This window comes from Haemaphysalis longicornis, unplaced genomic scaffold (assembly GCF_048455015.1).
Source record: "Haemaphysalis longicornis isolate Haplotype H1 unplaced genomic scaffold, Haemaphysalis longicornis Haplotype H1 scaffold_6, whole genome shotgun sequence".
Classification (NCBI taxonomy): Eukaryota; Metazoa; Arthropoda; class Arachnida; order Ixodida; family Ixodidae; genus Haemaphysalis; species Haemaphysalis longicornis.
The window spans coordinates 48,640,604-48,654,991 of NW_027526407.1; the positions used below are offsets into that span (position 1 = coordinate 48,640,604).

The following is a 14,388-nucleotide window of genomic DNA, read 5'->3' on the forward strand; positions in this document are numbered from 1 at the left end:
CATCTCTCTATGCACTGGGGCAGCTTGGAAGGGTTTTAGGGGAACTACTTGAATTTTGTACTGTGCATGGGATGCATTTTAGAGAGTTGGTGTAATGGAAAAAGTGAGCCTTTTTAGAGCAACTACTTCTGTACTCGCATACATGCTGTGTTGTGAAAAGTTGCCGCAGCAAAAACAGATGGAACAGAAATAGAGGTGGAGAGAGAGTCCGCATAGATGTGGAACATCGAAGGCCTTAAAATGGGCTACATGATTTCTGTCTCTCTTATGAAATCTGAAGGATCAGGAACATTAGAAAAGAGCTCCTTCTTTTTTTGTGTGTGTGTGACTCCAGCAAAGGAGGATTTCATTTTAAGTGCTTTGTTACTGAATGTGCTTCGTTGAATGGGGCTTTTGATATTTGATGCCCAAATGTCCGCCTCCAGACAGGTGTCAATTTCTTTTGAAGGAACTCTCTTCATCTCGGGTGTTTTACTTGAGTCATGTGTAATGCCGCACATGTTAGTTGCCAGCCATTTTGTATTGATTTACTACTGTCCATTGTCGTGCAAAGTGTACTCTGCGCTGACTTGTTCTCCAAGCAGAGTAGGCCCTAAACAAGCACTGGCATAGCGTTTTCATGCCTTTTTGATTTTTGTCATTGATGTGTAGGGCTCGTATGTTTCAGTTGGCATGAATTGCTCGAGGGAGCTTGTTTTTTCAGCGTTTCATTTCTCCTTTCCAGTGTTCATTTTGACGATTGTGGGGCTAGCTATATTTAACTGCAATGGGCAGTAACTTGATTCCACGAAGTTTCGGTGTGCGATAGTCGTGCAGTTCACGCCAGAGCTTGGTGGTGATTCCCACTTTCAAGTGCACTTTGCTACTCATCACAGCAGAGTGCTACTGTGTGGCATACTGTAACAGCTGCAAGCCTTTAGCACACCTTGGTGTAGTGGCCTTCAGAACTGAAATTGTTGCCAGGTTAGGGCAGTGCTCCTATAAGGTGGTTTTGCCAGCTGTTGGAAAGTTGTGCATGAAGTGGACGAATCTTTGTGCCGTGAACATTGAGCGCCAGTTTGTGGGTGGAATTTCGTTGAATTGCAAGCTTTGGTAGTGCAGAAAAAGGCGAGGAAGAGGCGGATTTTCTTCTTTGCTGTCCTCCAGTTGTTGTACTTGCGTGCATGAGTAGTGCGTACATGTGGTGGGGGTGCATGTGATGGGGAAGAGGACGGCTGTCTTGACGGAGTGGCAGAGTGCTTCTTCGCGGCGGCCGCCACCTACGCAGGTCCCGAGGGGGCCAACCTGTTCATCTACCACCTGCCACAAGAGTTCACGGACAGCGACCTCGCGCAGACCTTCATGCCCTTCGGCAACGTCATCTCCGCCAAGGTCTTCATCGACAAGCAGACCAACCTCAGCAAGTGCTTTGGTGAGGGGCTGCTATGCTCTCCTCCTCCTCCTCCTTTCTCTCTCTGTCTCAGAATTTCAGCCTTTCTTAAACATTCATTTTATATACACTGTTATTTCAGTCCTTTCCCTCCATGATTTTTATTTTTGCGTGGCCGTGTGTTCAGTGTTCAGAGGCACATGGCGCAATAACATATGCGATTATTTGCATTGCTTGGAACAGTGCTGTGGGTTAGCGTTTGTGACAAAGTGCGATAAACCGGTCTAACCGACATGTTGTCCAAGATGGGAAACAGCGCAAAACAAAACTTGGAGACAAGAAAGACCACGGGACGAAGCACTACTAGCAACTGAAACGTTTAATCATCGAAACACACAAATGTATACACACAATCAAAGCCACCGTCGTCACAAAATGTACAGTACAGTCTACCAGCTTGCACAGTCGTGGGGAACAACAACCAAAGCACTAAATTCAATGAAGCCGCACGTGTGCAAACCCCATCCTGTTGTCTGTCCTGTCCAAGTTTTGTTCTTGCGCTGTTTCCCATCATGAACCTATACCAACAAGCCCAACTCACAGTTCTTCTTAATGTTGTCCAACCTTGCCGACAACCCAACCTGGTGCATTCCTGAACGAGATGCTGTTTCTTCACGTTTCCTGACCACCATCGTCGCTTCCTTCCCTTGCCCCTCTGCAGGTTTTGTGAGCTACGACAACTCGCTAAGCGCGCAGGCGGCCATTCAGGCGATGAATGGCTTCCAAATCGGCACCAAGCGACTCAAAGTGCAGCTCAAGCGATCGAAAGACGCCAGCAAGCCCTACTGAGGCGATGACCTGAACCCCCCACCCCTCTCGACTCTAGGCCGACACCCAGGAAATGCCTGGGTAAGTGCCTGCTCTCGTCTCTCTCCTTATTGTCCCCTCATCTCTCCTCCCATCCCTTTTTTTTGCAAGGAACCCCATTTGTCCTGGGAAGAATGTCCTTCGGGTCATACACGTTTTTTCTTTCAGCCGATTGTGAAAGTACCGGCCTTTTTAACCCATTACAAATGCGTTTTGCCATGAGCCGAGATTTATCATGTGCAAAAAGCCAAGGAACGTGGTGAAAGTAGATTTTTCTTGTTCCTTTTCAACAATGCAAGCTAGGGGTCCTGCCTAATCAAAAGGTTTTTTCAAGAGTGTGCATATTCTGCAGAAAGTGACCAACATACCACAACACCGCACACAACACACATTTGCACATAGATCTGGCAAACGGCTCTGCTTCTCTCTGTCTGTTTATTGAGTGGGGGTTGGTGAACACTGACCCTATGGAAGCGACCAGTTTCCAGAACTCCTGAAATGTCTAGATAAATATCCAAACTGTTCAATTGGCCTTAAAGGTTTTAATTTCGCCCAGTCTGCATCTGTTTCTTCAAAGAAAAGTAGCAGCATTTATACACATCGGTTAAAAACACTTTGGCTTGTACCAATGCTCGAGGCTGCTGCAAAAATCTATTCTCCTTACCTCCCTTGCAGAACCTGCCTAGAGGTCCCTGATGTAATTGTGAGAGGTCCAGAGCAAACACCTGGGGTGTTCTTCCAAGTATTTAACTGCACAAAATCTTAAGGCTTTCTAGCGTGCAAAAGCACTTGGAAGGTACATTTGTTGTGAGGCCCAAAGCTGTAGCTCCATTGTAAATTGAGTAAACTCGTACACTGACAGATTCACGGTTTGAAATAAAGCTCACAAACTGAGTGGTTGGCACAAGTGGGGGCATTTTCTGGTTGATAAATCGAGCACTTGGCAAAACATCTTGGACTCCTTGCCCAGCTCCTCTGATTACACAAACACTCTCACGCTGTACAGAAAGTCAGCCATTGTGTGATTAGAAGCTATCGAACTCCTATAGCCGTGATTTCCCTCCACTAGTTGGTGGTTACCCTGAACTCATGCAAGTCTTCAGCCCCAGGAGTGGACCAAACCACTCTTACAGTGATACACCTGCACGCAGACATCCCAGAACCAATTCTCGACTTATTCAATAGCATATGACATGCTGGAGAGTTTCCTTTGGAAGCCGTTACTGTAGCCATAATGAAACAAGGAAGGGATTCCTCCTCTCTCACAAATTATTGGCAGATCGCTCCCATTAGCTACCTGGGAAAGCTGTCTGAAAAAAAAAAAAGACGACATATAGAAGAAGACTCGTATGCTCCCCAGGATATACAGTGGAACACCGATAATACGACTTTCGAGGGATGGCACAAAAGTGCCGTACGGCCGGGGTGTCGTGTGATCAAGGTGTGGGTAAATGCCGCCTTGATAGGCTGTCTCACACAATAGGTGGGCTAAGAACTTATTTAAATTACTATATGAAATGTGTTCTTGCATAATTTGCAGACCACGAGCCGAAATCTCGTTTCTATGAAAAAAATATGCCTATTTTGTGCCCCCGCCCCTCTCCCCCCCTTTCCCCTTCCCACGGCATCTGCACTAGCCCACCCACCCTGAGCCTTGTGTGCATGCGAAGTCAGGTGGGAAATATGAGAGGGGAAAGGCGAGAGTGTGTCCAAGGTCGCAGGAAAGCTATACAGGGGAAGGCAAGCGGGCGAGGAAAGCGGGAATTTGGTAATCGCTATGGGGTATTGCATATCACGTTCATCGGCACGATGGGAGCTTCGAATTGGAGATCCGCCGGCCACCTAGACATTGACTTCTCACGATTGGTGCATTGGCGCTCTGCTGCTTTGTGGGACCGTCAAGGGCTCCCGCCCACCAGTACCCACCTGCGAGCTTGAGTTTGTTCAGAAAGGGGTCGGGCCGGCCACGGACTAAACAGTAACAGTCCGTAGCCAGCCCGACCACGCCAAACGGGGGTTACAAAATAAAGGTTGAGAAGAGGCGGTGAAATGGTGTAAGAGGTGGGTTTATCCCCACCAGCATCTGTCGTATGAAGCGGGCCGCATGCACCCGAACATTGTGTAATCGAGGTTTTTAATGCAATGTTTCTATGGGGAGTTTGCGGGTACCGCGTCAATCCATCCTAACAAGCGGGTCGCCGTAGCACCGGGGGACGTACCATCAGGGTTCCACTGTATCGGTATCTGAGATGGCTCTCAAGCTGGGTTTCAGTCAGATCTCACACGCGCTGACACCAATTTCAAACCAGTCTGCAGTTTGTAGAGGCAATAAACAGGAGCATCTATGCGCAGACTGAAAATTGCCCACACACGTACTACACACGCTTGTTTAACAATAGAGTTGCAACCATCAGCCTGCAGCAAATGTAGGGGATGGGTGCCAGTCCTCCACATCTTGGTTGAGTGTACAGTCTGTAAAAACGTAAAATGGCGACACTTTCCTGAGCTCAACACCGGGGCAATGCCTCTGCATCTGTAGAGCGGACGAACCTATGTTTTCCATGAACCACCTTTTTATCGTAGCTTCAGGATTGTGGTAATAATCCACGACCTCGGATTGACTCGAGAACAAGGGCAGTATTGGAAGGTTTCTCTTATGACTAGGGGTGTGCGAATATTCGATTTTCGAATTCGAATAGAATATTTATTGCCCGAATAATTCGATTCGACTTTCGAATACCCAGCATTCGGACTTTCGAATAATTCGACGTGACGAATATTCCGAACGCTTCCAAAGTTGCGGCTAGATTAGTGTGGCCCTTACTGACCGTAAAGTCGAAAGTTTTTGGTCAAACAATTACCAGCGACCCGTTTTCGGCCAGGAAAGTTGTCTTTGAGGTTTGAAAATATTCCTCCTTTTCGCCCGCAGAGACTTCATTGCCGACATGAAATTGCACAGTCCCTCGATTTTTTTGCGTCACTGGCATACACGGAAAGAAGGAGCGACACAGCAGTCTTCAGCGTGCAGAAAACGTTCCTCACATACGGGTTTTTGTAATTAGGTGCGTTGCCGTTTTCACGTCATTGGAAACAAATATGATGCGTCCCACTCGAGACAAAGCGAACAAATTACTACGACGACGCCATTTTGTGATGGCGATGACACTGACTCTTCCCCCTTGTTAGTCGGCCGTAAAATATCGTTTTTCTTTAGTTTATGAATTTTATCACACGACTGTGCAGCCGCAAAATAGCGTATAATTATGGTCTTGTTAAAGTTCTGTGATTCTGGCCTTGCTGTAACACACTATCATCACCCGTCCTAGACCCTTTCCCGACGCCTATCCGTAGCCAAGCTGACGGTCGTCGCCATGGTCGTCGCACGCCCGTGATTCTTCTTCTGTGTTACGTCCGCGTGCCGACGGTGCCGTGCTATTCAGCATGAATAGCCACAGTGAAAAAAAAAAAAGCGCAATTTGGAAGTTTTTCGAGAAGGCAAGTCCGTCCTCTGCCATCTGCAAGAAATGCGGCTCCACGCTCAAGATGCCGGCAAGCACAACAAGCCCGCTCTTGAATCACTTGAAGAGCAAACACCACGTTCACTATTTGGAGATTCAAGATTCAGCCAAGGCAAACCAGCGACCTAAAGGCGCAGACCAACAAACCTTGCTAGGCATGACCAAGGGAAAAGGCCTCTTGTCAGAGAGTGCTAAAAAACAGACCACCATGTTCATCGCGCGCATGATCGCGAAGGACCTGCAGCCGTACGAGTTCGTCGAGAACAATGGATTTCAAGACTTGATGAATCACCTGCAGCCCCAGTACAAGGTCCCGCACAGGACTACGTTTTCAAGAACTGTAATCCCAGAGCTGTACCAAAGCACAGTCGACTCACTCAAGGTTGAGATCGCTTCGGACATGGCGAAGTCGGTGGAGTCGATCACGTTCACCACTGACATGTGGACCTCCAGGGCCAATCAAAGTTACATCGCTTTGACATGCCACTACATGACGCCGGATTTCACCATCAAGGCAGTTACTCTCGCGTGCGCTCACTTGCCAGAAAGCCACACTGCAGCGAACATAAATACCTGCTTGACCAAAATCACCGAGAACTGGTCTCTCGACTTGACCAACGTGCCTGTGTACGTGGTCACAGACAATGGCCGCAATATTCGCGCAGCCGTACGCCAAATGGATTGGACCCCTCTGCAGTGTTTGGGACACACTTTTCAGCTGGCAGTGAGGGACGCCAAAGAAGAGATGCCTGCCTGTGTCTCTGCTGTGCAAGAAGGCACGAGCCACAGTGGGCCACTACAAGCATAGTGCTCAGGCAACTCGGAGGCTGAAAGATTGCCAGAAGCGCATGGAGCTGCCAGATGTAAGTCTCATTCAAGATGTGGAAACACGCTGGAACAGTGAACATGCCATGTTGAGCCGTTTGGTAGATTTTAAAGATGCCGTGTCCCTGGAAATGGCAACATCTGAAACGAGTGTGAGCTGCCTCTCACCAAGTGAATGGAATGTTGCAGCAAGCCTGGTGCAGGTCCTGCAGCCCATTGTAGACGCGACTGCAGATTTGAGTGGCCAGAAGTATGGTACCATTTCAACTGTTGTTCCTTTTCTCTATGGAACAGAGCAAAATCTAAAGGGGCACTGTGACATTGAAAATGAAGCAGGTCTGTTTAGCAGAAACTTGCTAAAGAGCCTGAAGTCCCGGTTCCCCCTTTTTATGGAGCAAAAGGAACTGAAGCTCGCAACGCTGTGTGACCCAAGGTTTAAGTCTATTTTCTGCACCAAGTCTTTTGACCAGACACAGGCTGTCGAGCTGCTTGCAGCAGAAGTTGGTGTCCGATGTGCTCGGGTGGACTCTCCTTCAGAGCAGTTTGAAAGGCAGGAACTGTCCAACGCACCAACCAGTCCTAAGAAAAGCCTGCAAACAGTCTGGGAAACTGTTGAACTACTGGCGTCGCAAAAAAACCCGAGAAATAACCCGAGACCCCACAGTCAGGAGGTCCAGAAGAACCTGAATGAGCCCCTGATCCCCAGGAAGAACGACCCTTTGCTATACTGGAGAGACCACGGCGCTGCACTCTACCCTGGTATTGCCAAAATTGCCTTGCGGTACCTTCCTATCCCTGCTACAGAGGTGCCTAGTGAACGCATGTTTTCTACTGCGGGGAACACAGTGACATCGCGGCGAGAGAGCCTGAAGCCAGCTCATGTGGAGCAGATTGTGTTTCTCCATGACAATTTGTAATACCTTCAACAAGACAGTTTGTAATTTCTTTAATTCTGTTTAGTGTATTTACTATTAAGAGCTCAAGGACATGTGTTTGTTAGTGTCCAACCTACTTGTTCTTCCAAATAAAAGCTTTGGTATTCGATATTCGATATTTTTGTCCACTATTCGACACTATTCGATTCGAATTCGATTCGAGATCAAATTTTACTATTCGCACACCCCTACTTATGACCCTTTGTGCCTCTGTGCCCTTGCTAGTGCGAGGGCACTAGCTTCCCCCCACACTTTGAACATTGTCATCTTTTTCCATTCCCCATTATGACCACATTCACATTTTATATTAAGGGCCCTCTACACCCACCTACTAACTGTGTTTATGTACTTCACCTTCATTCCATCGTTATTTTACTCACAAACACCACTGAAAGACCATGCGACATCGACTTTGGGCCCCCCTCTTGCCTTGATGCCTTTGTGCCACGAAAAAGCCATGCCCTCATTATACATTCTTACAGGGTGTTTTTTCTTTTTTGTCTTCTGAAGCTGTAATTTCAAAGTGCAGAGATTTTTTTTCAATCACCATTCACGTAGCAGCTTTGGGAGCTTCCAGTCTTCAGTGAAGTAAATTTATCAAGTCATTGAACAAAACCTAAAGCTAGAACGTGCACAATTACTCTTAGGCAGTTTAAAAGGATAATTACTCTACTCTAAAGTTAACGGCTAAAAGTAACAAAAACTTGTGGTGTCTCCACGTCCTCAGTAACTGTACTTTTTTTTCTTTAGCTTGGCAGTGACTCCAAGCAAGCTGGTGAATGCCTCTTTATGTTGCTAATTAGCTGTGTCAACACGGCTTAGTTTGGTGTGTGTGTTTGTGCGATTCACACAGTGTGCCTGCTGTGGTACGAGCTGGCTGCTTTGCCCGTGCTAGCTCTGCTGGCATTATATGTTGCTCATGGATGGATTCAGCACAAACTCTTAAACAAAGACAAAGAGAGTGTAACAGAGGCCTTGTGTTCCACTTCCTTCGTCTTTGTTTAAGTTCACGCTGGTTCCATCCACGAATGTGTCTTTCCAACCAGCCCAGCTTGCAACCCTTCTGCAGATTATTTGTTAGGTGTGAGAGCAGAGTTCATGTGCCAACTATCGGCCACGTTATGTTTCAATGTGGGTGATGTGGTTTTGTGCAGCACTGAATGATAACAATAGTAATAACAAGATCATAATAGTAATAATTTAAAGGTTAATTAATTTTGATGTAAATACTTTCGATTAAATAGGTTGTATAAATTCTATATAAACATTTTGAAAATGCATAAAACATCTATTTGCACACTGAGATGTCCCCACAGGTCAGCTTCACCCCAAGGCGGCCAAAATACCAATCGGAGTGAGCAGCTGCGTGAAATTGGCGAACGACGAGGCCCAGTATTGACTCAAAACTGGGATCTGCGCAGTTCCTGAGGGTTTTGCGCGTGGAAAACCGTAGCAGCCTGTTCGTGCCGATGGATATTAGATAAATGTTCGCATTCCAAAGTATCCAGTGCTGCTCTTAACAGAGTGTGTGTCACAAGCTTGTCGGGCCCATTTCGTGTGTGTGTGTGTGTGTATTTTATAACATATTTTTATGTGCACCACTGCCCTCGGTGTTCTGTGGCCTACCGTGTGTGATATAGTGGGGCCCGTCTTATTGAGAGAAAGCTCTTCTACCTTGTCCAAATTCTCCGTAGTGTGCGAACAGTTTAGTTTGTTGGAGTCCAGAGAACGTCAATTTGAATGAAATGGTTGCACCTAATGGTCATCGGTCTCAAACTTACGCAGGAAATGATAAAATTTCAGCAGCTTAGAATGTTCTTAGGAGCACGTAACTTGTGCACCGCACTAGCTGTCAGGCTTACTGTTTCATCATTTAAGGCATTTGAATTACACAAAAAGTTAAAGCAGTTCCACTCACTGTGAAAGCTGCCAGAAGTGCAGAGCAGGGATTCACCAAAGGGGCTGTGGCTCGGTTCTTCGCTGTCTGCTACCACCCCTTATGCTCTTTTCAATGCAATTCAATTTTCCCGCCCTTGCAGTGCTCGCGCACCCTCTCGTGGTACAGCTTGCACCCTTATCTTTATCTTTTGTTTCTTGTTCTGCCTAGAGCAGCAGGAGCGCAAGTTATGATCTTTTTGTGCTTGCTTTTGTCTCGCACCGGCTGGAGCCTTTCTGCGCCATTTCGAACGCTTCAATTTTCTGTCTTCTGCAGCCGCTTTTTTTTTGCTATCGTAAAAACCAACCAAACCAGCATTCCGTACTAAATTAAAGCGGGGACTGCCAGTTAATTGCATATATTTTGCCTCAAATGTACCTGCAGTTTTCTTCGCACTAAATAATGGGGACATGTAAGACAAGTGCCACTGGTTGCATGAGTTTCGAACGGTGCTGTGTGTATAACAAATTCACCTCTTGGCCAGGAGGCTGAATCGTGGGAAAAGCTTGTATCTTTTCGAAGCCTCTGTTTGGGTGCCCGACGCCGTAGGACTCAGCTTGGGTGCGTGATGTCCCGTGACTGTGTTGGCTAGATAGCGTGATAGCGAATGAGCTATGACTGCAAGCTGGGCCCCTAAAGAGCTCTGCACTTAAAATTTGTTGCTGACAGATGAGTTCCACAAAGGCCTTTAAGCATGGCATATTGGCCTAACTTTAAACAGAACTGAATACTATATCAGCTTTGTCCACCGCTAAGGCTCCAATAGGCGAAATTTACAGTTAATCTGTTGGTCTAGTAGCTCTTGGACCTCATTGCCTGGTCTGTAGTAAACATGGTGCTTGAAGTTTCCTATTTCTGCTATGTTCATCTTTTATTTTAAAACCTCCAGGGACCGGGCTCAAAGCTTCACAGCTGTCATTAATTAACCAGGTTGGTACGTTTTATTTTAGGTGCAACAAATTTCATTCATTACGTCTGACAGCTAGTTCTTTTAATCTCTATTGTAATACATTACAGAAAAGAGTCAAATCTCTCAAATCAAATCTCTCCATCCAAGAGCTTTCTCTCAAGCAGCTGACTAAAGCAAAAAGCAAAGGTGCGCAGACAACTCTAGAGGCCCCGGTCACAGCATTTAGAGACACTCCACAAAGGGGTGTCATAAGGGTGTCATTTGAAACACCCACAAGAGGTGTTTTCCGTGGGCACCTCTTGACATTGCGTTGAATTTATTCTTAGTGGCACACTACATTGTCATCAGGAAGTAGTTGAACAAGCTTTTAATTCGTAGAATCAAAGCTTATTAATGTATTTAGTGAGCATTGCGAATTGCATCAATTGCACATAGAAACTAGCTTGGAGGGTAAGCAAGCTGAGATTAGGAATGCAAAATAGTTCAGGGCATTTGATGTGGAAGTCAGAGTGGGACCAGGTGAGTGACAGCAACTGTTGAAGGGTCAAACTTTGTTGCCAAGAGTTGGATAGCCATTATTGTGTTCTAGCCACCAGTGCAGGTGAATCTTACTTGTGGACACTGTGCTATTAAAGATAACCCACGGAATTGTATTACTTGACAGCTCACTTGAACGTTGCCTCAAGTATTTAAAAATGAAGACTACTTAGCACAGGGCACTTATGCTATATAGTTATATAGTGTATGCTAGGAATGATTGGGGTACTTGAAAGACGTTATTATCTAAATAAAGCAGAGGCGGTAATGCAGAGTGGGGATGTTGATACCATTTGAATGTTCAAAACATCTCTTGGTTCTTGATTCAGGGAAAGTGTTTAAACACTTGGCACCAAATTTCCTGTGTCGTTGAACACGGAGTCCTTTGAGCTACTTGAGCTCCTTTGAGCTACTTGAGAGTTGCCATATATGTCAGGTAGATATATATATGGCAGGCAGATATATATCTGAAGACTCAAGCCCCGCATATTTACACTGTGGTCAGTATGCGGGGCTTGGGTCTTCAGGCCCTGAGTGGTAGATGTACCCAGTCGTGGCTTATTAAGTGGGGCTTGTAAATGAGGCACTTGTGTTCTTGTTTGTGTCTAGAGGCGTCCTCTCGCCTGTGCTTCACGAGGGTGCCCGCACGCCCTCCCGCTTACCCCGTGTGCTGCTCCCTAATTGGCTCCCTCCCGTCTCCCCTCTCCCCCTGCCCCCCTCCCTGTCTTTCTCTTCTAGAACGTTCATTGTCTCCTGTGTCCTGTGTCACGTGAGCAGTCCTGGGCTTAGCCTGCACATTGTGTACGCACGCCAGCACAACCGATCCCTCCTACCCCACCAGTGCGCGCGGCCCGGCAGACTTTTTACGCGACGTTGTTTTGAGCGAAGGAAGCACCAAAAGCGGGACGGAGGGAAGAAACACGGAGGCGAAAACCCTGGGGGACACAGAGGAAGGCGTCTTCCCGTGCTCGCGAGCCCCGGCAGTGCAACAACGCCCCCTTCGCCTCTGCTCGGGCCCTTGTTGGGCAGCGGCGAACGGGACAGAGACAGAGGGACCCTTCTTTTTTGAGCCACAGACGGCGAGTTGTGTTGTGTTCTCCGGGCATACGTTGTTGTCTCCCTTTGTTGTCTTGTCCCCCGCACCTCTTGTGCCGCCAGAGAGGTCAGAAGTGTGCGGCGCCTTCTGTTGTTTTTGCTTGTGTTTCTCTCTCTGTTGCCCCGTTTGCTAGAGGTTTTGTGGGGCGAGGATCCCAGGCAGTTGGTCCCTTCCCCTTCCCCTGTCGACTGCAAAAGTTCAGGCTGCGTCCCAGGCCGTCTGCCTGCATGGCTGGAACTGTTATCGCACAGGCTGTGCCCTGGGTTGTGTTTGTCACGTTCTGTGTTTTGTGACACAGGCAACCAGAGCCTGCATTTTAAAGTGTAGTACTGTCTTCAGCAGCATGTAACGTTTGGTCCGTAGCACAATGATGATTGTCAGGACAGACACAAAGCCTGAATTGTGAGATAGTAGAGGTGGGGAGGAGAAATCAATTTCTACATGCATGAACTGCATTTTCTTGGAGGTCCTACTGTGGGCTATGTTTTGGCTTAAGAAGTAACGCTAACTTAGGGTCCATAGGTAGCCCAAGCTTTGATGTGCGTAGGCATCGTCTGGGCCAACAAAGCCTGAGCTCACAGTTTGATGCCTCGTGAATGTGGATTGTGCTGGAGCTGGACCAACTGCCTAGGGCTAGCGAGCCTGTGAACTGGTCTACACAGAATCTGACTCCCGTTGGTGTGCTCGTGTGATCCGGCACACAGTCCACAACGTATTCTTGAGATAGAAAGTGCACAAGTCAGGCAACTCAATTTGGGGTTGGCGTAGTTTAGGAATCCACCAAAATTTTACTTGCCGGCCAGTTCACAGGTGTCAGTCCGCAGAACGTGTCGCGCCATTGTTCCACAACTGTCTTTCGGTGCACGTGCGTACCATTTGTGTAGTGGCTTTCTTGTCACAGTTTTCAATTTTTTTTTCTTTTTTGTTCTTTCTGTAAATTGTGAAGCGGTGCAAAATGTCAAGTGACGGCACGTTTAAAAAGTGACGCGTTTGCTGCCGTCTCGCGTTTTTTGTTTCTGTTAATGAATTTGTCGTGGGACCTGTCAAAAAAAAAAAGAGAGAGAAAAGGACCTGTTCCGGACACACGTGGTTCCGAGATGTTGAACGTTTCGTTTTTTTGTTTTCAATGTCAAGTGTTGACAAGCTGCAGAGGGGTGGTGTGTGTGTTTGTGTGGCGATGTGCTAGATGAAAACGATGTTGTGTGGACGCTCGCAACAGACAAAACAACCGGCCGATACGTTCTTTCTACTATGTGCTCCTTATTTTCTTCGGACGTGTCCAGCCAAGTTGTGCTTTGTTGTTGTTCGGCGAAGCTTTACCTAATTTCTTTTCATCTCTCCTTTTTTGTTTACTTTTACGGTGTGCGGTTGTCACCCCATAAAAAAGGATTACAAGGTTTATTTGAAACACGTGTGGTGGTGTTTGTGGCACGTGCTGGTTAATGGAAAAAAAAAATTGTTTTTCTTTTCAAGTGGTTGGTGTTGTGTAATCCTGTTTTCTTTGGTGCTTTATATTCTCGTTTCTGCCCTCATTTTTTCTTTCATTAAGTTTGGTTGTCCGAGTGTGCACTTTTTCTCTTTTGTCTGTTCTTCTCGTATAGTTTTGTGGTTGCAAAGTTTTCACTGTATTGCGTGCGTAGTGTATTACCTTTATTTTTTTTCACTCCTTCACATTCTCAGTCAGGGTAAGCATGTTATAAGCCCTTAGTATAACAGTGTGTAATATAGGAGGTTTTGTTTTGTATTTTTTGTTTCTTATCTCTGTCCACCTTTATCTTGGCCAGTTGCAATTATCTTCTTTTTCACATTTCTTTCCATCTGTTGGTGTTTCTTTCTGAAAATTTCTACTTTGTTGCTCTGCGGCAAAATCAGACAGCATTGGTGAAGTGTTGGTACAGTCCCCATATTGTGTTCTCTAAAAGACCATCTGCTGTGCCATTGTGCAGAGATTGAATGCTTTGCAGTTTTTCTTCTCATCAAATATATTTACCAAGCAATGTAAGATTATGTTCATATGTCTGCGTTTGTCGTTGCATCAATATTAAGGAAAATGCTTTTTTTTTTCGCGTTTGTTTGTAGCCCCCCCCCCCCCCCCCCCCCCCCCCCCCCCCCCCCCCGGGGGGGGCGTTTGTCATTCCCACTGAATGCAGAAGGAAAACAGTAGACTTCTCCGGAGACTAGTTTGGTCAGTCGTTTCACGTTCGTTGAATCTTTAAGCATGAAGCTTCAATCTGTGTCCAGAGTTTGATGTTCGGTGCATTGTTTGGCTCACCATTGACGTACAGTATGAAATGCACAGTACTGTTAACATGGAAATACCGTCAGCACCAAGCACGTGTTTCTGTTACCATTTCTTTTGGCTTTTAACCATCGGAGCTTTTTTTGGCAGCGAGCG

At 46.6% G+C, this 14,388-nt stretch overlaps 1 protein-coding gene across 21 annotated transcripts in view; it reads left to right on the plus strand.

The window, feature by feature from the left end:
* LOC144142598 (CUGBP Elav-like family member 1-A) overlaps positions 1 to 13,862 on the plus strand; it is a 479,679-nt gene extending 465,817 nt beyond the window's left edge. For 17 of the 21 annotated variants that reach the window (XM_077674225.1, XM_077674223.1, XM_077674226.1 and 14 more), the window contains 3 exons: positions 1,235 to 1,411; positions 2,091 to 2,278; positions 11,636 to 13,862. In XM_077674225.1, the coding sequence (XP_077530351.1) occupies positions 1,235 to 1,411; positions 2,091 to 2,218 (305 nt within the window). In that variant the 3' untranslated portion in view covers positions 2,219 to 2,278; positions 11,636 to 13,862. The remainder of the gene's footprint in view (positions 1 to 1,234; positions 1,412 to 2,090; positions 2,279 to 11,635) is intronic. The other 4 variants (XM_077674230.1, XM_077674213.1, XM_077674212.1 and 1 more) reach the window with 1 other exon arrangement.
* The last annotated feature ends 526 nt before the right edge of the window (positions 13,863 to 14,388 follow it).